Here is an 18,066-nt window from a genome sequence, read left to right on the forward strand (position 1 = left end):
GAGTAATGCAGACCAGAAACACAACAAGGTTGTTCTCCCATCCCACTTCTGTAAACCAGTGACTGTCTCACCAAGGAAAAATGCATTTTATTAAATTTGACAATGATACAGCCTTTCTAAACCTTCTAAATGGGAAAAAGCATCATCATGGGTCCATTGTGGTTGGGTCAGTATTCTGATGTGACTTTAGATCAACACCTTGAAAACTCAAGGTGGATCCCTGCCTAGACCCTCACAGACGGATGGTGCCGGTGATATGGATTGGGATGCTTGAATTTTGTTTTATTCAGATATTGTTACAACAACAATAAAAACAATATCTTTACCTTTGTTTCAAATCTCAGGTCAGACAATGACCCTTTTTAAAAGTTTTATTGATTGGTTGGATGTTTTGTATCACTGCCTGGTTTGCTCATTTTTCCGTAACCTGGATATTTGTTTTGTTTGTGCCTGCTGCTGCTATGTGCTTAACAGAACAAAAACCATAAGTTGCTCTGGACTTTTTTTTGCCACAGCCTGCTAAAAATTGGACTCATTTTTTTTTTATTGTGAGTGAGCTGTCTGCAAATCTATTTTCCAATAGGGAGAGCTGCAGTTTTGAAGATGTTCTAATGCAGTTGTGTAGCCAGTAACATAGTCATACTTGTCAAATTTGCTCAAATCCTTGTTCTAACATTCTGCTTCCAACTCATCAACTTTGAGGACTTGCTGTACAGCTGCTATTTAATATAGTTTAAACCTGAGATTTCTCTACACAAAAAAGACAATCTTTTTCTCTTCAGAGTTTGACATCAAATCAGACTGAATTTATACTATCTTTAGCCAGGAGTAACAAAATAATTTCAATTTGCTGAATTGAAATTATTGAATTGAGTTGATAAGAGAGTGCCTACATACAGTGTAGACATGAGCTATGGAGCCACTCAAGGAGGAAGAAGCTATTTCTCTAAAAACAAGATAAAAAAAGCAAGATTAGTGTCTGCAAATACATAGATTTTTGAGACATGTCCTGTGGTCTGATGGAACTAAAAAACTGAAGAGTCTAGAAATAAAGATTATTATATTTGGAAGAGAAAACGAGGAAGTTTGTAAGCCTGAAAAAGTAATCATCCAAACTGTGAAGTAGGGGGTGGATAAGTCATGAAGTAGAGGTGTTTTGATGCAGGAAAGACTGGAGCACTTCACAAAAAATAACATGTGATGAAAAAGGAAAATCCTGTGGAAATATTTCAGTAACATCTCTGAGCCTGGGCCAACTTTCAAACTTTCTTAAAAATTAGCGTTTCACATAAATTATGTCCTCAATCAAATTGGCTTAACAACAACAAAGTCAATGTTTTCTGAAGCAGCCACCACACTTGTGTGTGAGAAAGTCAGCCTTCAAACAGACTCATCAGGAGGAATGAACCATAAGGCCCAGCAAACTACTGGGAGAAACCTGTAGAAGAGCATCTAAAATCTTCAATACTCAACCCACTAACAGATTTTGGTATTAAAGATAATCGATGGCTCTCATTTCACCTGTCAAGAGATTATAATCTTATGCTTGATCATTGTGTGTTCCTAATGCATGCTGCTGTCAGATGGCCAAAAAGTGACACCATATATATCAGACGAAGCAGAATGTTAAAGATGACTTTTGTTTTTTGTTTTTTTAATCCAGGCATATTGAGATTTGACCCCTATTTGAGTCAATTTTCTCTATGGATTTGGACCATTTCAGAAGCTGGCTTTTTCAACTTCCCAAGGCAATCCTTGAACAGCTGTTAGTGTAATTACCGCACACATGGAAATACCAGAATGTCCCCGATTCCCTGGATTACAGTACAAAGCATCAAAGCATTGTCTGATGCACATGCAGACATATGAAGACGCAGACATGCACTCTCTTTGTGGAATCTGTTGAAGTTTGCAAGTTTAAAGCACACAGGGTTTTCTTCTTGGAATCATAGTTGTGAATTTGTCCTCTTTTTTTTGTTAAGGGAGGGAAAACTGCAGGGAATCAGTGGTTGTCAAAATCTTAGAAGTGATATTGTCATACCAGCCGGATGGCCGTCTGGTGTTTGTTTAAAAGGAGAGGGAAGAGAAAAAAACAGTCCAGGCGATTGAATCATATCTTCTTGCCAATACGTCCTTGCGTTCCCACCTCCATCATTACAGCAACATGTTTTATTTTCAGCAGAGCTGTTCTCAGTGACTCACATCCCAGAGCCATGTGTTGCTCAGTTAGGCCTCAGATCCCTTAAACACAGACCAAGTGGTCAGAAGAAATGCTCTCGTAATGCACCAGAGAGTGCACTCGGAGTACAGCTCATTTCTGGAGTGTTTTGCTGGACTGAAAGCAAACCTCAAGTTTTTTTTTCTCTCAATTCTTTTGCTTAAATGCTAATGACAATCTGTGTTTTGTGTCTTCTGCACCTGCAGGTAAATGGGATTTTCAGGCCTTTGTCAAAAGGTTTAACCTTGGGGAACCAGTGGCTGCCTTGCAGTTTCTCACCCAGAACTTCAAGGACTAATGGATGCTGAAATACTTCTATCAGAAGAAGAATACAACAATACAATCATACAAACTAAACTATTTCTTTATTTTTATCATTTCCCTGCTTTCCATGCATTAAACAGCAGAAATTCTTCAAAGCTTGCATCAGCTTCTATCTTATCGTTGAGTTCAAGAGATATTTCCTCTCCATGTTGCTCTAGCTGAAGGGTTTTTGATGTCGCCCCGTATCTCTGGTCTTGTGGTTGGGAGCAAAGGATTCGGGAGATAGATTTCAACTTCACTGGGGATTTCTTAATAGTTTCCGAACACGGGCGACAAGAGAAGGAAGACGGCCCTGATATCACAACTTAGTGTGGAAAGAGTTTTTCTAATTCAGGGGCCGGAAACACGTCAGGGCCAAAAAAAGGAAGTGGGAGGTGAAACCGAGACCGCAGCTCAGCCGGATGCTGCAGTGGAACTTGAACTAAAATACTCTAGAGTGACAGGACAAGGGGGAGGGGCTGTCAGGCCTGTCATGCACCAAGTTAAGGGAACTTGCTGTTTGTGTCACTGTTTATCATATTTCCATTGACCACTCTCACCCCGACTGGAAACAATGAGCTACTTTCAGGTATTTGGTTTATCTGAAGAAACAGCTGCTGAGTTTTTGATGTTTCCTTCACTATAACTTCAGGACAATGAACCCGTTTTGAACTTGAGAGAGTTGCATAAGAGCCTCACCTGGCAGGTCTGCAGAGGACAGTGTGGGTAAACTTTTCAACCCATCCACACTAAAATGCTCTTCAGACTTTACAGGTCTTTGTAGAGGATGGGTCAGAGTCCCGTCCCCCACCCCCATGAAGAATATTGGTTTCTAACCAGCAACTCTCTCCTCCCGGGAGTGTTTGTATCAATACCCCAGATGTCTGAAAAAGGGTGGATTTACATGAGTGACTTTGATGTTCTGATGATCAATCTTTAGTTGGTGGTTTCATTGACCCTAGTTTGGTGTCTCATCAGTGGGATAGGCAGGAGCAGGTAAAGGAGGCTTTTGTGTCTTTGGTGGATAAGCCAGCCTTGGTAACCCCCAATGTGCCCTCTCCATGAACTCTGGAAGATCATTGATCAATTGTCCAGCATGTGCTTTGTTTGCCTCCCAGACTCAGCAGTCAGAGCACCCAAGTTCACAAACAAAACAACCAAAACAATACACACAGGCCCACAGTGAGTGAGAGAACCCACTGCTTTTGAACGCACAATAAGTACCCATCGGTTCGAGTGTTGCTCCTGACCTTGATTTGCTCGTCTTATTTGACTTATAAAATCACATTTCTAACAACTGGCAAGTGGAGGATAATTCCACACTCATTGTGAAGCATGCCAAGTAGGAGAGCATTCTTCCAAAAAACACCTACTTGAATCCATCAGTACAAGACTGAAATGCCAAGATGTGCACTTCCAAATGCACTGTGCATTTTTTTCCCTTCTCCTTTATGTTTTAGAGATATCCTGCCAAACCAGCTGGGTTTTGCCGTGCAGTTTCCTCGAATGTGTTTATTTTTACTCCAAATGTCAAGAGTTAAATGTTATGATTAATAAAAATTGACAGTTATAGTTCAGTGCTGGAGAGTATATACACTTCTCACTTTCCCTGATGATGTAAATAAGGCTTTCAATATTTTCTTTAATTAAGTCAATATTACCGTAGTTTATCATTCTTATAATCAGATCAGTTGTCTCATTGGCAAAAAGTGATCCAATATGCAAGATAATGCATTATCACCAGAGAATTTCTGAGTTACTGCATGTTATGAGTTGTGCTAGAATGAATATAAGAGGAACATCTGATCAATTATTATTCATATAGTTTATATTTCCATATCTAATTGCACATGTTGGATGCAGTTTGAATTCCTCAGGAGATTTGAGTCCTGTCTCAGAGTGAAATTCTTCTGTCATTCATCCATGTTACTGGATAACTGAATCTGTTTTTTTTTTATCTAAGCACATATTTTTATCCCATCATATAAAACCCCATAAAGAAGGTGACCTTTAACATGTCTTCTGGTGAAACTATTGGAAAGTTGCAACAAAAGTGTGGCCGAAAGCTTCTCTAATTTTTTTTTTGTTTTGTTTTGTGCGAAAAGTACTTTGCTTCCTTTTGCATTCATTAAACTCGACTAGCATCTGTGGTTATTCAAATCTACTTCATAATTTTGCGCCTAAATAAAAAGCACACAGAGCATTGCGCTGCTGTGCTATGTGTGTACTCCTGCTGAACCCCTGCATATATCTGATGCACAAAGTTTGCAGCTGCTGGACAAAACTCAACACTGTCAAACAATAATTTAACAAGCTACTAGTTCAGTAGTAAGACCAGGGTTGTCCTTCTACACCCATCAAGTCTTGAGGACTCCTAGCCTCTTTAGAAACTGCCTCTCCTCCTAAGATCTTTGATACATATGGGTAACCTGCGCCTGTACCGTTTCAGCACCTGATTCGCTCCAACAAGTTTGCTTCCCGAATTTCCCCGTTGCTCTTCCATCCATCTTCCTATCAACCCTGACCAGTTTCACTATTCCTGCTTAAGAAAAGCATGTTTATTGCATCATTTTGGCCCGTCTGCCCTATTCCTTGGTCTTAATGATTCTGTTTGTTCAATAATGTTGTCTAGCTGATGAAGTAGGCTGTCAGCTGTGTTGAGACTAAGCTTGAATTACACTCAGATTGACTCTATTTACTATATAAATGTGTTTTTTAGGTCATTGTTAATACTTTAATTTTATTTCGGGGAATCAGAACTGAGCGGGTGGAACAAAGCAAAAAACATGAATTATTGTCTAGAACTATACAACACTTTACTGTGATGTAACAAAATGTGGAAGAGTTCAATGAGTATAATTACGTTTTCACATCACTGTACAGGTATATCTAAACAAATAAAATAGCATGGAAAAAAAATTATATTTTGTGCCATTCATTTCAGAAAGTGAAACTCAAGCAGTTTCATTGTTCGAAATATTTAGAATATTTTGTTTGAAATATTTTGAGCCCTTTATTACTTGTAGTCTTGGTGATTATGTCTTAAGATAATTAAAACCCAACATTTGGTGACTTAAATATTGGAAACTCATGGTTTCACACTAATTAACTCAAATGTATCTGCATTGATGTCCTAGAAATGGTCTCTCATTCTGGGTCAGTCATTGATGATTTGAGGTGCCTTTGGTGTTGGTTCACTGTGTTTTCTAGTCAACCATAATGTCTTAAAGCACTTCAAGTTTCTGCTGCTGACAAGATTTATGAAGATGCTGATTGTATTTTCCAGCAGGACTTGCCATCTGCCCAGACTGCCAAAGGTACCACAACAAGGTTCAATTACCATGGTGTAAATTTGCTTGACTGGTTAACAAATTTAACCAGTCAAGAGAATCTATAGTGTTATAGAGAATCTATAGTGTTATCAAGAGGGAGGCAAGAGACCCCTGACCCAACAATACTAAATGCCCAAACCCCAAAGCTTCGAAAAGCCCAAAGCTTTTTGAAGCCCACAACTACTTGGGCTTCGAATACACTTCAGCAGAACCACAGGCTGATTGCCCCCATGCCATGCCGCATTGATAAAGGAATTTATGCAAAAGAAACCCCAAACCAAGTATTCAGTACAAGAGATACATACTCTTTAGAAGTCTAGCATTCCCGTTAGCATTCTCAATAAAATAGATATCCAATTTTATTGATCTTGTATAATAGTCACAGTTTTGAGGCACTGAATTCTGGGTTTCCATCATATATAAATAATAATCATCAAAATTATACAAGTAATAAAGGCCTAAAATATTTTACTCTATGTACAAATAATTGAGTTTCACTTTCTGAAATGTGTGACAAAAATACTGAACTGTAGATATTCAGATTTTTTAGATGTACATTTATGTCAGCATCTCTTACCATATGTGACCGCTATCACCTTTAAGTCGCCTTTATGTCTGATAAATTAATGAACCAGAAAATTAAGGAGAAAATACACAGTGTAGAATCATTTAAGTATTTGTGAATGCATATTGTTCTCCATATCTTTATTACTTTCTACATTCTGAATAAACTCGTAAATTATGCTGGTGGTCAGCGTTTTAAGCAAATTCTTGGTTGTGTTTAGTTTTAAACTAGATGATAGTGGTGAACTTGCTGAACTTGCTGCACTCAGTCAATATAAAATGAAACAGTATTTGCTCAGTTGTTTCTCCAGGTGGGTATGTTTATTTTTGTAGCTGTTTCACCAACAACATGGGATTATTTTAGCCATCTTGATTATATGTGGAAAGAAAAAACAAAACTAATTTGACTATACATCCATGGTGCCTTGGAGGTTTTCCACAGGACTTTAAAATGGGCCTCTGCTTCCATGGAATTCCCATATGCAAAAGAGCTGGGCGATGCGCACTGAGCCAGGTCACGCCACAAGCCATTGACAAACAATACAGGCCCTCCCCCGTGTGAGCCATCTCACAGTCGAGGAAACGAGCCTGCAACAGGTAAGTGTTCCAGCCGGGGTGGCCAACTTTCCGACCGCAGAGATACACACACTCTCGCCCTCCCCAAGTAAAAGCATCGTAGTACAGAGAGTCCCATGCCACACCTGGGGATTCTCTGATGGTTTGCATCCATAAACATGACAGGGGATACCGCTGTGTTTTTTAAAAGTCTGTGTGACAGTATGGATCAGGTAGCGATACTTATTTACACGGAGTAACAGGACGACGAGGCAGCAACTTTAAGGACCTAAAACACACACCGACACACAGAAGCCATGCGATAATTCTGCAAAGATTTATATGGTCAAGTTTTTCTTTTATTTGCTTTTCGCATGGTCTTGTTGCTTTAATATTTTAAATACAGTTTTAATAAGGATCTTTGTTTTATGGACTACAATAAGTCAAATCTTTAGACAAAATTCAAAACTAAAAATATATTTATGTGAAAATAGTAATATCAGCCAGGCTTTAAATATGCAAACATTTTAGATTAAACTCATGAGGATGCCATTGAATGCAATTAGATTTTTTCCACATATAGAGAGGTAAAAATACAAATGGTTTGATGGTTTCACTGTTTTGTGATCCATTACCTTTGATTAAAACTAAAAAAAGTAACAAATAGTACAACTGTGCCTCACACAAAATAATACAGATTATAGTTATCTGTAATTAACAGTTATTGTTATTTTGACTCATAGATTCAAGCATGAACGTCAAAGAAATATACACTTAATTTAATTTTCAGATGCTTATTGCAAAGAACATTATATGTGTTTGATGTTCTGCTTTTTAATAGTTACACTGGGGCTATAAGAAAATATAACAATAGCTTGTTAATTAGCCCAACTATTTGCAGTTCTTGCCAGTGTCTTGAGTAGACATATCACTCATAGTTTGTCATCTGTAGATTTAAACGGTGTTACCTTAATACAACTGTTGTCTGGTATCTTGAGTTTTCAAAACATTAAAAAAAAATCTGTGCTCTTTGTGACCAGAAATATTTATAGACACTCAGTAGCTGTTTCTCAGTCAACTGATTGACAATACACAGAAATACTTAACAGATTTGAAACTGTAACTTTAAACTATGAAATAACCTGATATGGTTAGGGGATTTTTTTTTTTAATTTAGATATTTTCGTGGTGGGCAATTAGAGATGGAAATACATTTGAAAAAAACATGTCTAGGTCAGAATGTTGCAACAAAAAAAAAAGATCGGGCTGTGTAAGAAAAAAAAAACTTTAATGTTGTCATTCTACTTTACCTAAAGTGATCAGACCGTACTTAGCTACTACAAGAGGCACGCTTGAGTGTAAAGACTTGCGTTTGGTAATGAGACATGCAGGATCAGCGACTGCTCTGTTTGTGTAAGCCCCCCAAACACCAAGCATGATTCAGACTAATTCTCCCACACACTGTGTTTACACTTGTGCTTCATTGAGTGTTATTAATTTCTTAGGTCTGTGTATGCAGGCACTGACATGCCATTCAATATTTTCTGAAAATATTCCAGAGGCCTTTGTTTTGTTTGTCTTTTTTTTATATAAGTTAACCACACATACATAATACAAAATTAGAAAATATTCAATAATCCCTTCACCCCAATTTAACCACTTGTCATGACTAAATAAAGTTGTTTTTTTCACATTGGTTATTTGTTCCACCAAGTTTTTTTTTTTAGTTTATTTATTTTGTGTGTGTGTGTGTGTGTGTGTGTGTGTGTGTGTGTGTAACCAACTATATATAGGGGGCTTTTCTCAAACTCACCAAGTATATGGTTTTGTTTGTTTTTTCACAGTTTGCATGCTGGTAAAAATGCGAACCATGACGTGTCGTCCACTGTCATCTTTTTAAGCGTCTGTGGCTTCCGATCACTTTTCCACTACTACTACTACTACTTCATCCGGAACTCGCATGTCCAAATACAGACTTGAATGGGCGGGGCCGGACACTGCCTTATTTGGAGTTTCCACTCTGCCGGTTACTTGGACTCCAAGTCAAAGCAAGCCTGTGCAAAGCTTTGCAATATTTACAAGCGATTAACTCCGTCAATTACTGTCTTTGTTTGACAATGATGCTGCTTGAAAAGGAGTTTGGAAGCAGCTTTCTGCAACACAGCGCCGCATAAAGTGTGTGCAAGTTCACAGGGAGAGGGGGAGAGAGAAGGAAAGAATGAGGGGGGGGGGGGGGATGGGAACATCATTATCCAAAGTTGTGTCTGAACTTTTCGGGACAAGATGAGGCGTGATTGTAAAGTCAACAAAGCACGTTTTAGTATCACGATATAATATATTGTGGAAAGATAGTCGTAAATTATGGATAAAGTTCATTGTGTGAGTGACATGCTTTGTAGCCACAACACTCTACAGAAGGTACCACACAAGAACTGAAAATAATCAAGATTATGTGCTGCCATTATTTTTACAAGGCCAGGGAAGGAGTAGAAGAAGGACGCAGCTGGGCGCGCTATCTCGATTTTTGTAAACTTAGATATCTCTCTCGGAGTCTTTTGCCTCCGCTACAGTTTCCACTGACTGACGCGCGGAGAGCCTGCTGATGGGCGCCCATGTCCATATATGGTCATCTACGTCACACAAATGTTCCATCCCCCTATTTAATACGGGTAGACTGGAGTCCCCTATCCAGCTCCAATAGAGCACGCAGAGCGGCTCCTCTTGTTCAAGCAACACCACCATCATCTCCTCCTCCTCCTTCATTGATTCACAGACTTCAAATTCCCTCACAAGCAGCCTGTCAGCTTCCACAGTGATCAGATTAATAACAATAGGCTGCGAGCGCTCAGCGGAGAGACAACCGGCGCCGCGCGTCCTCCGCGGGATACTTTGGATAGCTACAGCTCCGGGATCCATCCTGCGCCTTCCTCCTGCTTCCCCTCGCCCGAGCAGCACCTGTGCGTTTCTCCGTGTGTCTACCTGGATACCTGCGCGCTGTCCTCTGTAAATGTCGGACTGAACATAACTGCTATGACAGGGAAACTAGCGGACAAGATCCCTCTTACCATGAGCAGTTTAATAAACACGATCCCCGACAGTCTCTACCCGGAGGAGGACATCCCCACCTCTATGAATATTTTCACCAGCACGGAGTCTATAAACCACTATTCACAGATGAACACAGGTAAGATTCTTTTTTTTCTTTCCTCCCTCGAATTTACTAGCTCTGTTAAAAATGAAGCTCAAAGTGCGATGAGCGGGAACGGCAACAGTTGTCTTCGGGCTTGGAGCACCTGTTTGCGCTCCCACTCTGTTGCGCACAAGGCAGATTCCTTTAGTAGCCCACACTTTAGAGAGGTCAGGTGTGTAAATCACTTAGTATTCCCATTGAAACGTAGATATAGGTAGTGACTGTTTTTGATTTGATTCATATTTTGTTATTGTTTGAATGTTTTGAGTCAGTATTCCGTTGCCGAAGCGTCAGAATATGAATCACAGCGTGAAAACGCAAACGAACACAACTCATTTCACAACTAAACACGCGGTGATGAATGATTCTAAAAAATAACAATAGTAATAAAAAAAAAATCTGGAAAAGCTGTAGTGTTGTGATTTAATTTCTCAAAATATGAGAAATATATTTTTTTCATGGAAGGGTTTTTTTTTAGGAAGATTACAGAAAATAGATTGACTCCTCTAAATGAAATCGGTAAGTGTGCCACTGTGGTTAGTCCATAGTGTCTCAGATTTGATATCTACTAGCAAAGGGGGGGTCAGCTACTTAAAACAATGACTTCCATTCACAACTCTATTTTAGTAGGCGTGTGTGGGAGCATTCTATGTGAAACACGCTCAAAGCGCATGGCCCATGCGCCACCTTATATTTAAGAAATTATAACAGCGGGCATTATTAATTGCATTCGCTTAGTTCAATATTTAAAAAAAAAACGGTTTTTATACGTCTGTTTGTTTTAATTCTATCTATTCTTTTTGACGCGCACGATAATGCACCGTACAGGCTAATAATATTACATGAAATCTAAGAGCTAAAGCTTTATCTTTTAAATGAGAGAATAATGCTGAGAAAAATACAAAATCTCTCATTTTCTACTCGCTAATCTTTCACTTTAGCGACTTTCACACGCGGGTTTATTAACCAGAAGTTCTCACCGCCATAAAATGATGAAAACACACGTAGTTTTATTTACCAAGACATAACCGTCCTTGATTTATCACAGATGTGTGTTTGAATTAAGCACGCGCCAGGTGTTAAAAGAAACATACTAATTTTAGGCTTAATATCCATTAAATTCAAGTGAATCAGGTCATGCATAAGCCCTCTACATTTTTATTTATTCAAGCAATAAAATCCAATTATCTGATTTATTATTGGCTGTAATTCAGCAAAGGATAGGACAGCTATCAGAGTGTTTCTGTTAAATTGTTAATTTTTTGTTAAAGTTTACACCAGGCAGTGTTAAAATGGTTACTTGTGAGTATTTATTTAGTGTAAATAGAGATTAAACACTAACTGTGATTTAAGAGGAAAAACAGGTGTGTCATTAGTACTGACCTTATTTTGTGCCTAAAATTTTATTTCATTTTCAGGTTAAAATTGAAAAAAAAAAAGAAAAGAAAAAGAATCTATAAACGTAATGATAAAAAAAACAATCTCTTAAGATTTACTTTATTAATTTAAAATCCACAAATAATAAAAATGATCCCTCTTTTTTCACAGGTCAAATAATATTTTCTGAAAACATTTTTGTACTGCCTTATTGCTGCATGATTTTACCAGCCAAATTTCAGTGGCTTGTAATTCTTGAGAGCAAACATGTCTATATGGATCCATGCAGAGGGTAATAGGTATTCATTTTAAATTCTTATTATGAAAGAATTATGGTTACTGCAATACATTTATCTTTTTGAGCACAACCGTGCCACAAATTCATCACTATTGATAGGTGTGCAATTGTTTTTCATAGCATCATTGATAAAGAAAAAGAAAGAAAATTAGAACGAGCGAGTGTGTGTGTTTGCATGTGCGTGTGTGTGTAAATGCGATGTTATAACAATAATAGGAAAAAAACATATAGAGGAAACACTGAAATCTCCTTACAGATGTTCCTTTTTTAAATTTTTTTTGCAAATGTGTCTCAAATTCCTGAGCATTCTGGATTTGGCGTCTGCCCTCATAATCCTCCCTGCTGTTAAGACATCAAATCTTGCCATTCCTCTTTGGCTGTCCTCCTAAGGGACACAATGACTGGATCACAGGGGGTGTTTAGGTCTTGATTTATGAGAGCTTGTGGGATCTGCAAGAGAGAGAGACACCACTCTCTCAGAGGCAGCACTCAAGTCACTTAACTTCCAGGTCTGACAGGGCTCACGTTTCTTCGTGAACTGTATGGGATTTTTTGTGATTATTCTTTTATCTTTTGTCACCTTTTGAAAAAGATGCAACAAGGCTTTATTTTGGAACAAACCAAGAACTGCTAGAAAAAGTTCATTTGGCAAAATTAATGTTAATTATCTAAACTTTTTTTTCTCAGCTTTCTTCTTAGATGATTGTAAATTCATGTTTTTAGAAACCAGGAGGATATTTTGCTCATCTTCTGTGTTTTTTAATCTTCTTTCATCTAGATAATATCATGGATCTAGGCATGGGAAACGAGAAGACAAGCTCAGACATACAGTATGGATCCAGCTTCCAGTCCAACCGCAGTGGGCAGACTGTCACGTATCTGGGGAAGTTCGCCTTTGACACTCCTCCTTCAGGTGGCATCGGTGGCTCTGGCTGGTGCCCCGACAACAACATCATAAGCCTCGTCAGCGCGGGCATCTTGGGCGTCTCTCCATCACCCGGCACGGTAACGACGCAGACGCCGTCCTCTGCAGCAAGCATGGGTGGACAATCGTCAGACATGGAGCAGGTATACGGTCCTCCGCTGCCTGCCTATTCCACCTGCAGTGACCTGTACCAGGATCAGGTCTCCTTCCACCACAGCCCCGCCACCAGCACGGCTCTAGCCTACCCTGGAAATGAATATCACTCAACGTCCAAAGCCCCCATGGATGGCAGCCTTTTTTCCATGATCCCTGACTACAACCTTTTTCATCATCAAGGAGAGGTTGGTGTCATGGAGCACAAACCCTTCCAGACGATGGACCCTATCAGAGTCAACCCTCCGCCAATCACGCCGCTGGAGACCATCAGAGCATTCAAAGACAAGCAGCAAATCCACCCGGGTTTCATTGGCGGGCAGCAACACCCACCCCAGCACCATCCGCCACCTCAGACTCTTACCCTCAAACCCATCCGTCCTAGGAAGTACCCCAACCGTCCCAGCAAAACGCCTGTTCATGAACGGCCACACGCCTGTCCTGCGGAGAACTGTGACAGGCGCTTCTCGCGCTCCGACGAGCTCACGCGTCACCTCCGCATCCACACGGGTCACAAGCCCTTCCAGTGCAGAATATGCATGAGGTCCTTCAGCCGGAGCGACCACCTCACCACACACATCCGCACGCACACGGGTGAGAAACCCTTCTCCTGCGAGTTTTGTGGACGCAAATTTGCCAGGAGTGACGAGCGAAAGAGACATGCAAAGGTTCACCTGAAACAGAAGGACAAGAAGCAGGCGGACAAGAGCAGCGGGGCGGCCGGGAGCCACAGCACGCCGCCAGGCTCCTGCGGGGGGCCAGCGGTGGGAGCGTCATGACCATCACTACATGCACATGGACTAGACCCCAGCCAGAGATTATACAGAGACTTGGGAAGTACAGATCACATTCACTATGAAATAAATAGGTGATTCTCTTCTTCTTTGTTTACACTCTGGCTCTTTTCAGTTCCTTCTATTTTGAGATGGACGTCTTTAGTTTAAGTCAGAGGGGAAGGGCTGCTTTCCTCTTGTCTTTTAAAAGCAATTCAGAGCCTCAGCTACTGTAACATAGTGTAAACACAGATATGGGCACTTCAGCACATTCTGCCACAGAGATCTTTGTGTATCACTAGGTTCTGAGGTGGATGTGTCATTTTTACAGAAACTGTTTTCATTGAAAGAACGTCAGAATGCATGAGAGAGGCTGAAGAAAGGAGCTCAGTGAGAAGGTGTATTGTCTGGGATGTATGCATTAATATCATTAGGCTGTTTAAAAGTGCAATTGGTTATATTTGTGTATCGTCATGATTCTCTTAATGGTGGCCCGTGACTGTATTTTTTTGTTGTTGTTGTTATTTTTGTTCAAGTGTAGTGTTTTTTTTATATATATATATTTGAATGTTTCTTTTGTTTTGTTGTTTTAAAATTATTATTTTTAAAGAATGTGCCAAATGTATTGCAGTGATGCAGCCAACGTTGTTCCTTATATTTGTTTCTGATATTTGCCAAACCCAGGAGTGGCATCAGCTTAGCACAGCTGTGGAGACAACAGAACGATCAGATTCCACACACCAGATTTAGACGAATCTGCACAGTTTGTTTGAGTCCAGGTTATTCCAGAATAGGTCACATGAAGCAAAACCCGATGTCTTGTCCTGTTTCGTGCAGAAACATGTCTGCAGCAACTGATGCCTTTGCCAATACTTATTTATTTTTAGTCACTGTGAGACACCCTGTGTGTTGTTTTCCTCCTTTTTAAAACGTGGTTTGACGTTGTGTTACCAAATGTACTTTCTGTTGCTTTTTTTTATATATAAATGCTCAATGATACTGTTTATTTTTCATGACTTCTGCAATATGCAATTGAGTACACAGACATATGCCACTCACACGCCAATTAAATCAACTAAGAGCACCGTTGTAGACAGAACAAACTATTTAATAAAAAAAAAAAAAAAAGTGGGTTGCCAACGAGACGTTAAAGAGAAGATGAATATGGGCCTTGGCATGTCTTCTCATTTTGTAACGCTTAAACTACCAAAAGATGAGCAGAAGACGGTAAGAGACAAATAATTAAAAAAAAGATCAATGTCTACATATTTTTAATTCAGACTGGACTGCAAATGTACGTATCCTTCTTTTTGTACAGTATACAAATATGTATGCAGGTAGCTAAAGTAGAAGTTTCACTTTTGTACTAAAATGTCAAATGCACCGCAGTTCAGTATTAAATTGTGCATAAAAGTGCATTCCTTCATGCACACTATGTAAATACAGACGTCTGCATTAACAAGAACTCTCAATTGACTGAATGCTTGTGCAGAAAGTGTCCTAAGACTTTCAGTAAAATATAATATTTAATTGTCAAAATGTTGTAGATCCCTGCAGCATAGTGCCAGATATGTTGTCCTACCTTCCACTGAAGAAAAAAAAACCTCAAAAAGACAGAAAACAAAAGGATGGCACCAGCTGCATGCTTAACAAGGGAGATCAGTTAAAACAGCACTAATGTGTTCTTTGAATAAACTGCTTTTTTTATTTTGTGTATCTCCATTAAAGAAATATTGGTTATTTTAATTACCACAGCCTCTCAGCAGTATAAAAACACTGGTTATTTGTAAGACATTTTCCTAACTGACTGAACCTATTCATAAACAAAATACATTACGGATCATGCAAATAATTCTCACTAATGACTCCTCACTTACTTGACTCATTTTTAAACTGAAAGAAAAAGGTACTTCTTTTGTCTTTTAGCAAAACATTTTCTGTGAGCTATCAATGACTTCACTTGGATCCAAGTATTTCCGTTAATTATTACAACAAAAGCATATTTAAGAAAAAAGTTAGTTTTACAGGAAAGACAGTTTGCCTTACTTTCAAGGAGTTTAAACACTAAAGATTGTTTTTCAGACTTAGTGACAGACATCAAAATGCATATTTGTGCAATTCAAAGATTGTTTTACATTAGTAATTGGTGGAAATCAAATTGTGAAAACTATAAATAAGGAAGGCAGGAGATGCTGTGATACAAACGTTTGACAAGCAGCAAAGGAATCACGCTAAAAGAAAAATTGGTTGGACTGACTTTGTCAAACAGGAAGCATGCTTCCTGACATTCTTTTAAAGCCTGATTCTAAAACTATATTTTCAAATTTCAAAGAAAACAAGTTTTATAAATTTTTTATTCGACTGTTTTCTTTGTTTGTTTGTTTTTTAACATATTTAATAATTTCATGTGTTGTACTTTTTGACGGAAGAAAACTGCTTAAAAAACAAATACTGTACCCATCAGCACACACAACGACTGGGCAATAGGAGTTTAGGAACTGACTAATGCAGAGGTCAAAGGAAAAGTGCAGACAAACAGTGCCACAGAGAACCCAGTGCATGCAGTAAAGAGCTCTGAAGGCCATCCATTCTTTTTCCAGAAACAATTTTCACTGCTCTGCTTCCTGGCAACTATCCACTTATTTTCCAATTAATTTGGCCTCAGAGGGTTTTTTTTTTCTAAATTCATCTACATGGTTAAATGAATAGTCCTCCTTGCACTTGTGTGAAAAGTTTAAAAGTTTGGACTGCCCACAGCTGTAAATCAATAGGTGTGTAGCACGGAAACCTATAGCTCCACTGCATTGGTTGGACATTGACAAAATAAAGTTTCTCCTTCAGCATATGAAATAGAAAACCTGACAAACTAACACAAGTCTACAGCACCAAATAGTTTGACTATTATTTTTCCACAATAAAACTGTTATGGACCAGGTTGTATCTGGCAACAAGCAATAACCATATAGGGATCAGAAGACAAAGAACAGACACAACATAAAAGACAATAAGAAAACAAAAGCCTGTCATTAATGCTAGTTATTCGATGTTATGAGTTCAGACTGAAGATCATTTAGACCTTATTTTACTAAAAATCTTTCTATCATGTAAGAGGACATTATGTTTCTGTTGCTTTGTGTTGAAGAATGATGAAAAGGTAGACAGGGATAACAGCAAAACTATATCAACATCCAAATGAAGCCATGTAATTACAAGTCCAGAAACAATATTTAATCAACCCCACTGTGTCTGTTACACTTTGTTTTGTATGTGTTTTTGTAAATTTTGTAAAATTTATATTATCCCTCCACTACTTGCTTTCTCAATAGGTTGGCTATTATAACACAGGCTGCACAACTTTCTTCTGTATACCAATTATTGTAATATGAGGAGGCCATGAGAATTCATGAAATAACTGTTAAACTCAAAACAAACTAATTTGAATGTAATTTCTTTCCACTAATAATTCATTACCTTATGTGCTTAATACTCTGCTGGCCAAAAGTAGGTGGCTGAAAGGTTTTCAGCTCCATGATGAATTTGTGCCAACATCAGCAGCCATCATTACGCTGAACTGGGTTGCAGGGTTGGCTGATCAAAAACAATACATGACAATAACTCCAAAGGAGCAACAAATAAACGTAACCCCTGTCTGCTTGTAGCTGAAGGCAACCTTGTGCTAATATTTGTGCATTAATGTTTGATACAGATTTTGTGAAATTGGCCCTGTGCCAGGCACTGAGTTTTGACTCACTTAAAAACTGAAGAAAAAAAAAAAACTAACATGATTTCAATAACATGTAGATATTATTATAGCAACTCGTGTCATCTTAGGGACTACAGGGTGGCGTCAGGGATTCAGCAGTGAAGCTGGTGTTAAAACAGAGTCGATGCTCACTGTTTTCTGTTGTGCTGTGTTTCCTTTCATTACCAAAATATCCTTATGTTTGCATGTGCACGGAAAGTGCCACCCACACTTTCTAGTGGTGGCACTCCCTTTTTTAAAATTATGCATGAAAAAAGTCACATGGGTAAAAAGGAACAAACCTAACAACAATGCAAGATGGATTACTGGAAACACATTGGGATAACTGTTCTGTTAGCTTTTTTGTTAAAGAAAAGGGGTCTTGTTCAAAGTGTTGTGGATGTCTTTTGCCTATTTAATGTTTTATTACCTTATAATAAGGTCATTTTATGAGGAGCTGAATATTTAAATTAATTTTACTATATCTTTGTGATAGGGAGATGTGCTCCCCTGTTTACATGGCACTTCAGTTTGTTGTAATGCAAATGTTTTGTTATTTCTATGTAAGTACTTGAATAAAGAAATATATAACTTGCCTTGTGCTTTCCTGGTTCTCCGCGTTTCCTGCAAACACAC

General features: G+C 38.7%; 2 protein-coding genes across 4 annotated transcripts in view; both read left to right on the forward strand.

The window, feature by feature from the left end:
* The window catches only part of pebp4 (phosphatidylethanolamine binding protein 4), a 63,691-nt gene extending 59,016 nt beyond the window's left edge, over positions 1-4,675 (forward strand). The window contains 1 exon segment of the mRNA XM_008419007.2: positions 2,425-4,675. Coding sequence (XP_008417229.1) covers positions 2,425-2,516 — 92 coding nt within the window. The 3' untranslated portion in view covers positions 2,517-4,675.
* Positions 4,676-9,622: 4,947 nt separating this feature from the next.
* Positions 9,623-18,026, forward strand: egr3 (early growth response 3). 3 transcript variants are annotated; one of them, XM_008419004.2, is made up of 2 exons: positions 9,623-10,156; positions 12,616-18,026. In XM_008419004.2, exons 1-2 carry the CDS (start codon positions 10,003-10,005, stop codon positions 13,692-13,694), a joined length of 1,233 nt encoding a protein of 410 aa, XP_008417226.1. In that variant the 5' UTR covers positions 9,623-10,002; the 3' UTR covers positions 13,695-18,026. The 3 variants fall into 3 exon arrangements, with proteins under 3 accessions (XP_008417226.1, XP_008417227.1, XP_017162145.1); XM_008419005.2 differs by lacking the exon at positions 9,623-10,156 and adding an exon at positions 10,450-10,681; XM_017306656.1 differs by lacking the exon at positions 9,623-10,156 and adding an exon at positions 11,813-12,377.
* Positions 18,027-18,066: the final 40 nt, after the last annotated feature.

This window comes from Poecilia reticulata, linkage group LG9, assembly GCF_000633615.1.
Source record: "Poecilia reticulata strain Guanapo linkage group LG9, Guppy_female_1.0+MT, whole genome shotgun sequence".
Classification (NCBI taxonomy): Eukaryota; Metazoa; Chordata; class Actinopteri; order Cyprinodontiformes; family Poeciliidae; genus Poecilia; species Poecilia reticulata.

Coding starts and splice junctions, on each gene's coding strand:
- egr3 (XM_008419004.2), top strand. CDS start 10,003: ATGACAGGGAAACTAGCGGACAAGATCCCTCTTACCATGAGCAGTTTA. Junction 10,157..12,615: donor CTATTCACAGATGAACACAG/GTAAGATTCTTT, acceptor TCTTTCATCTAG/ATAATATCATGGATCTAGGC.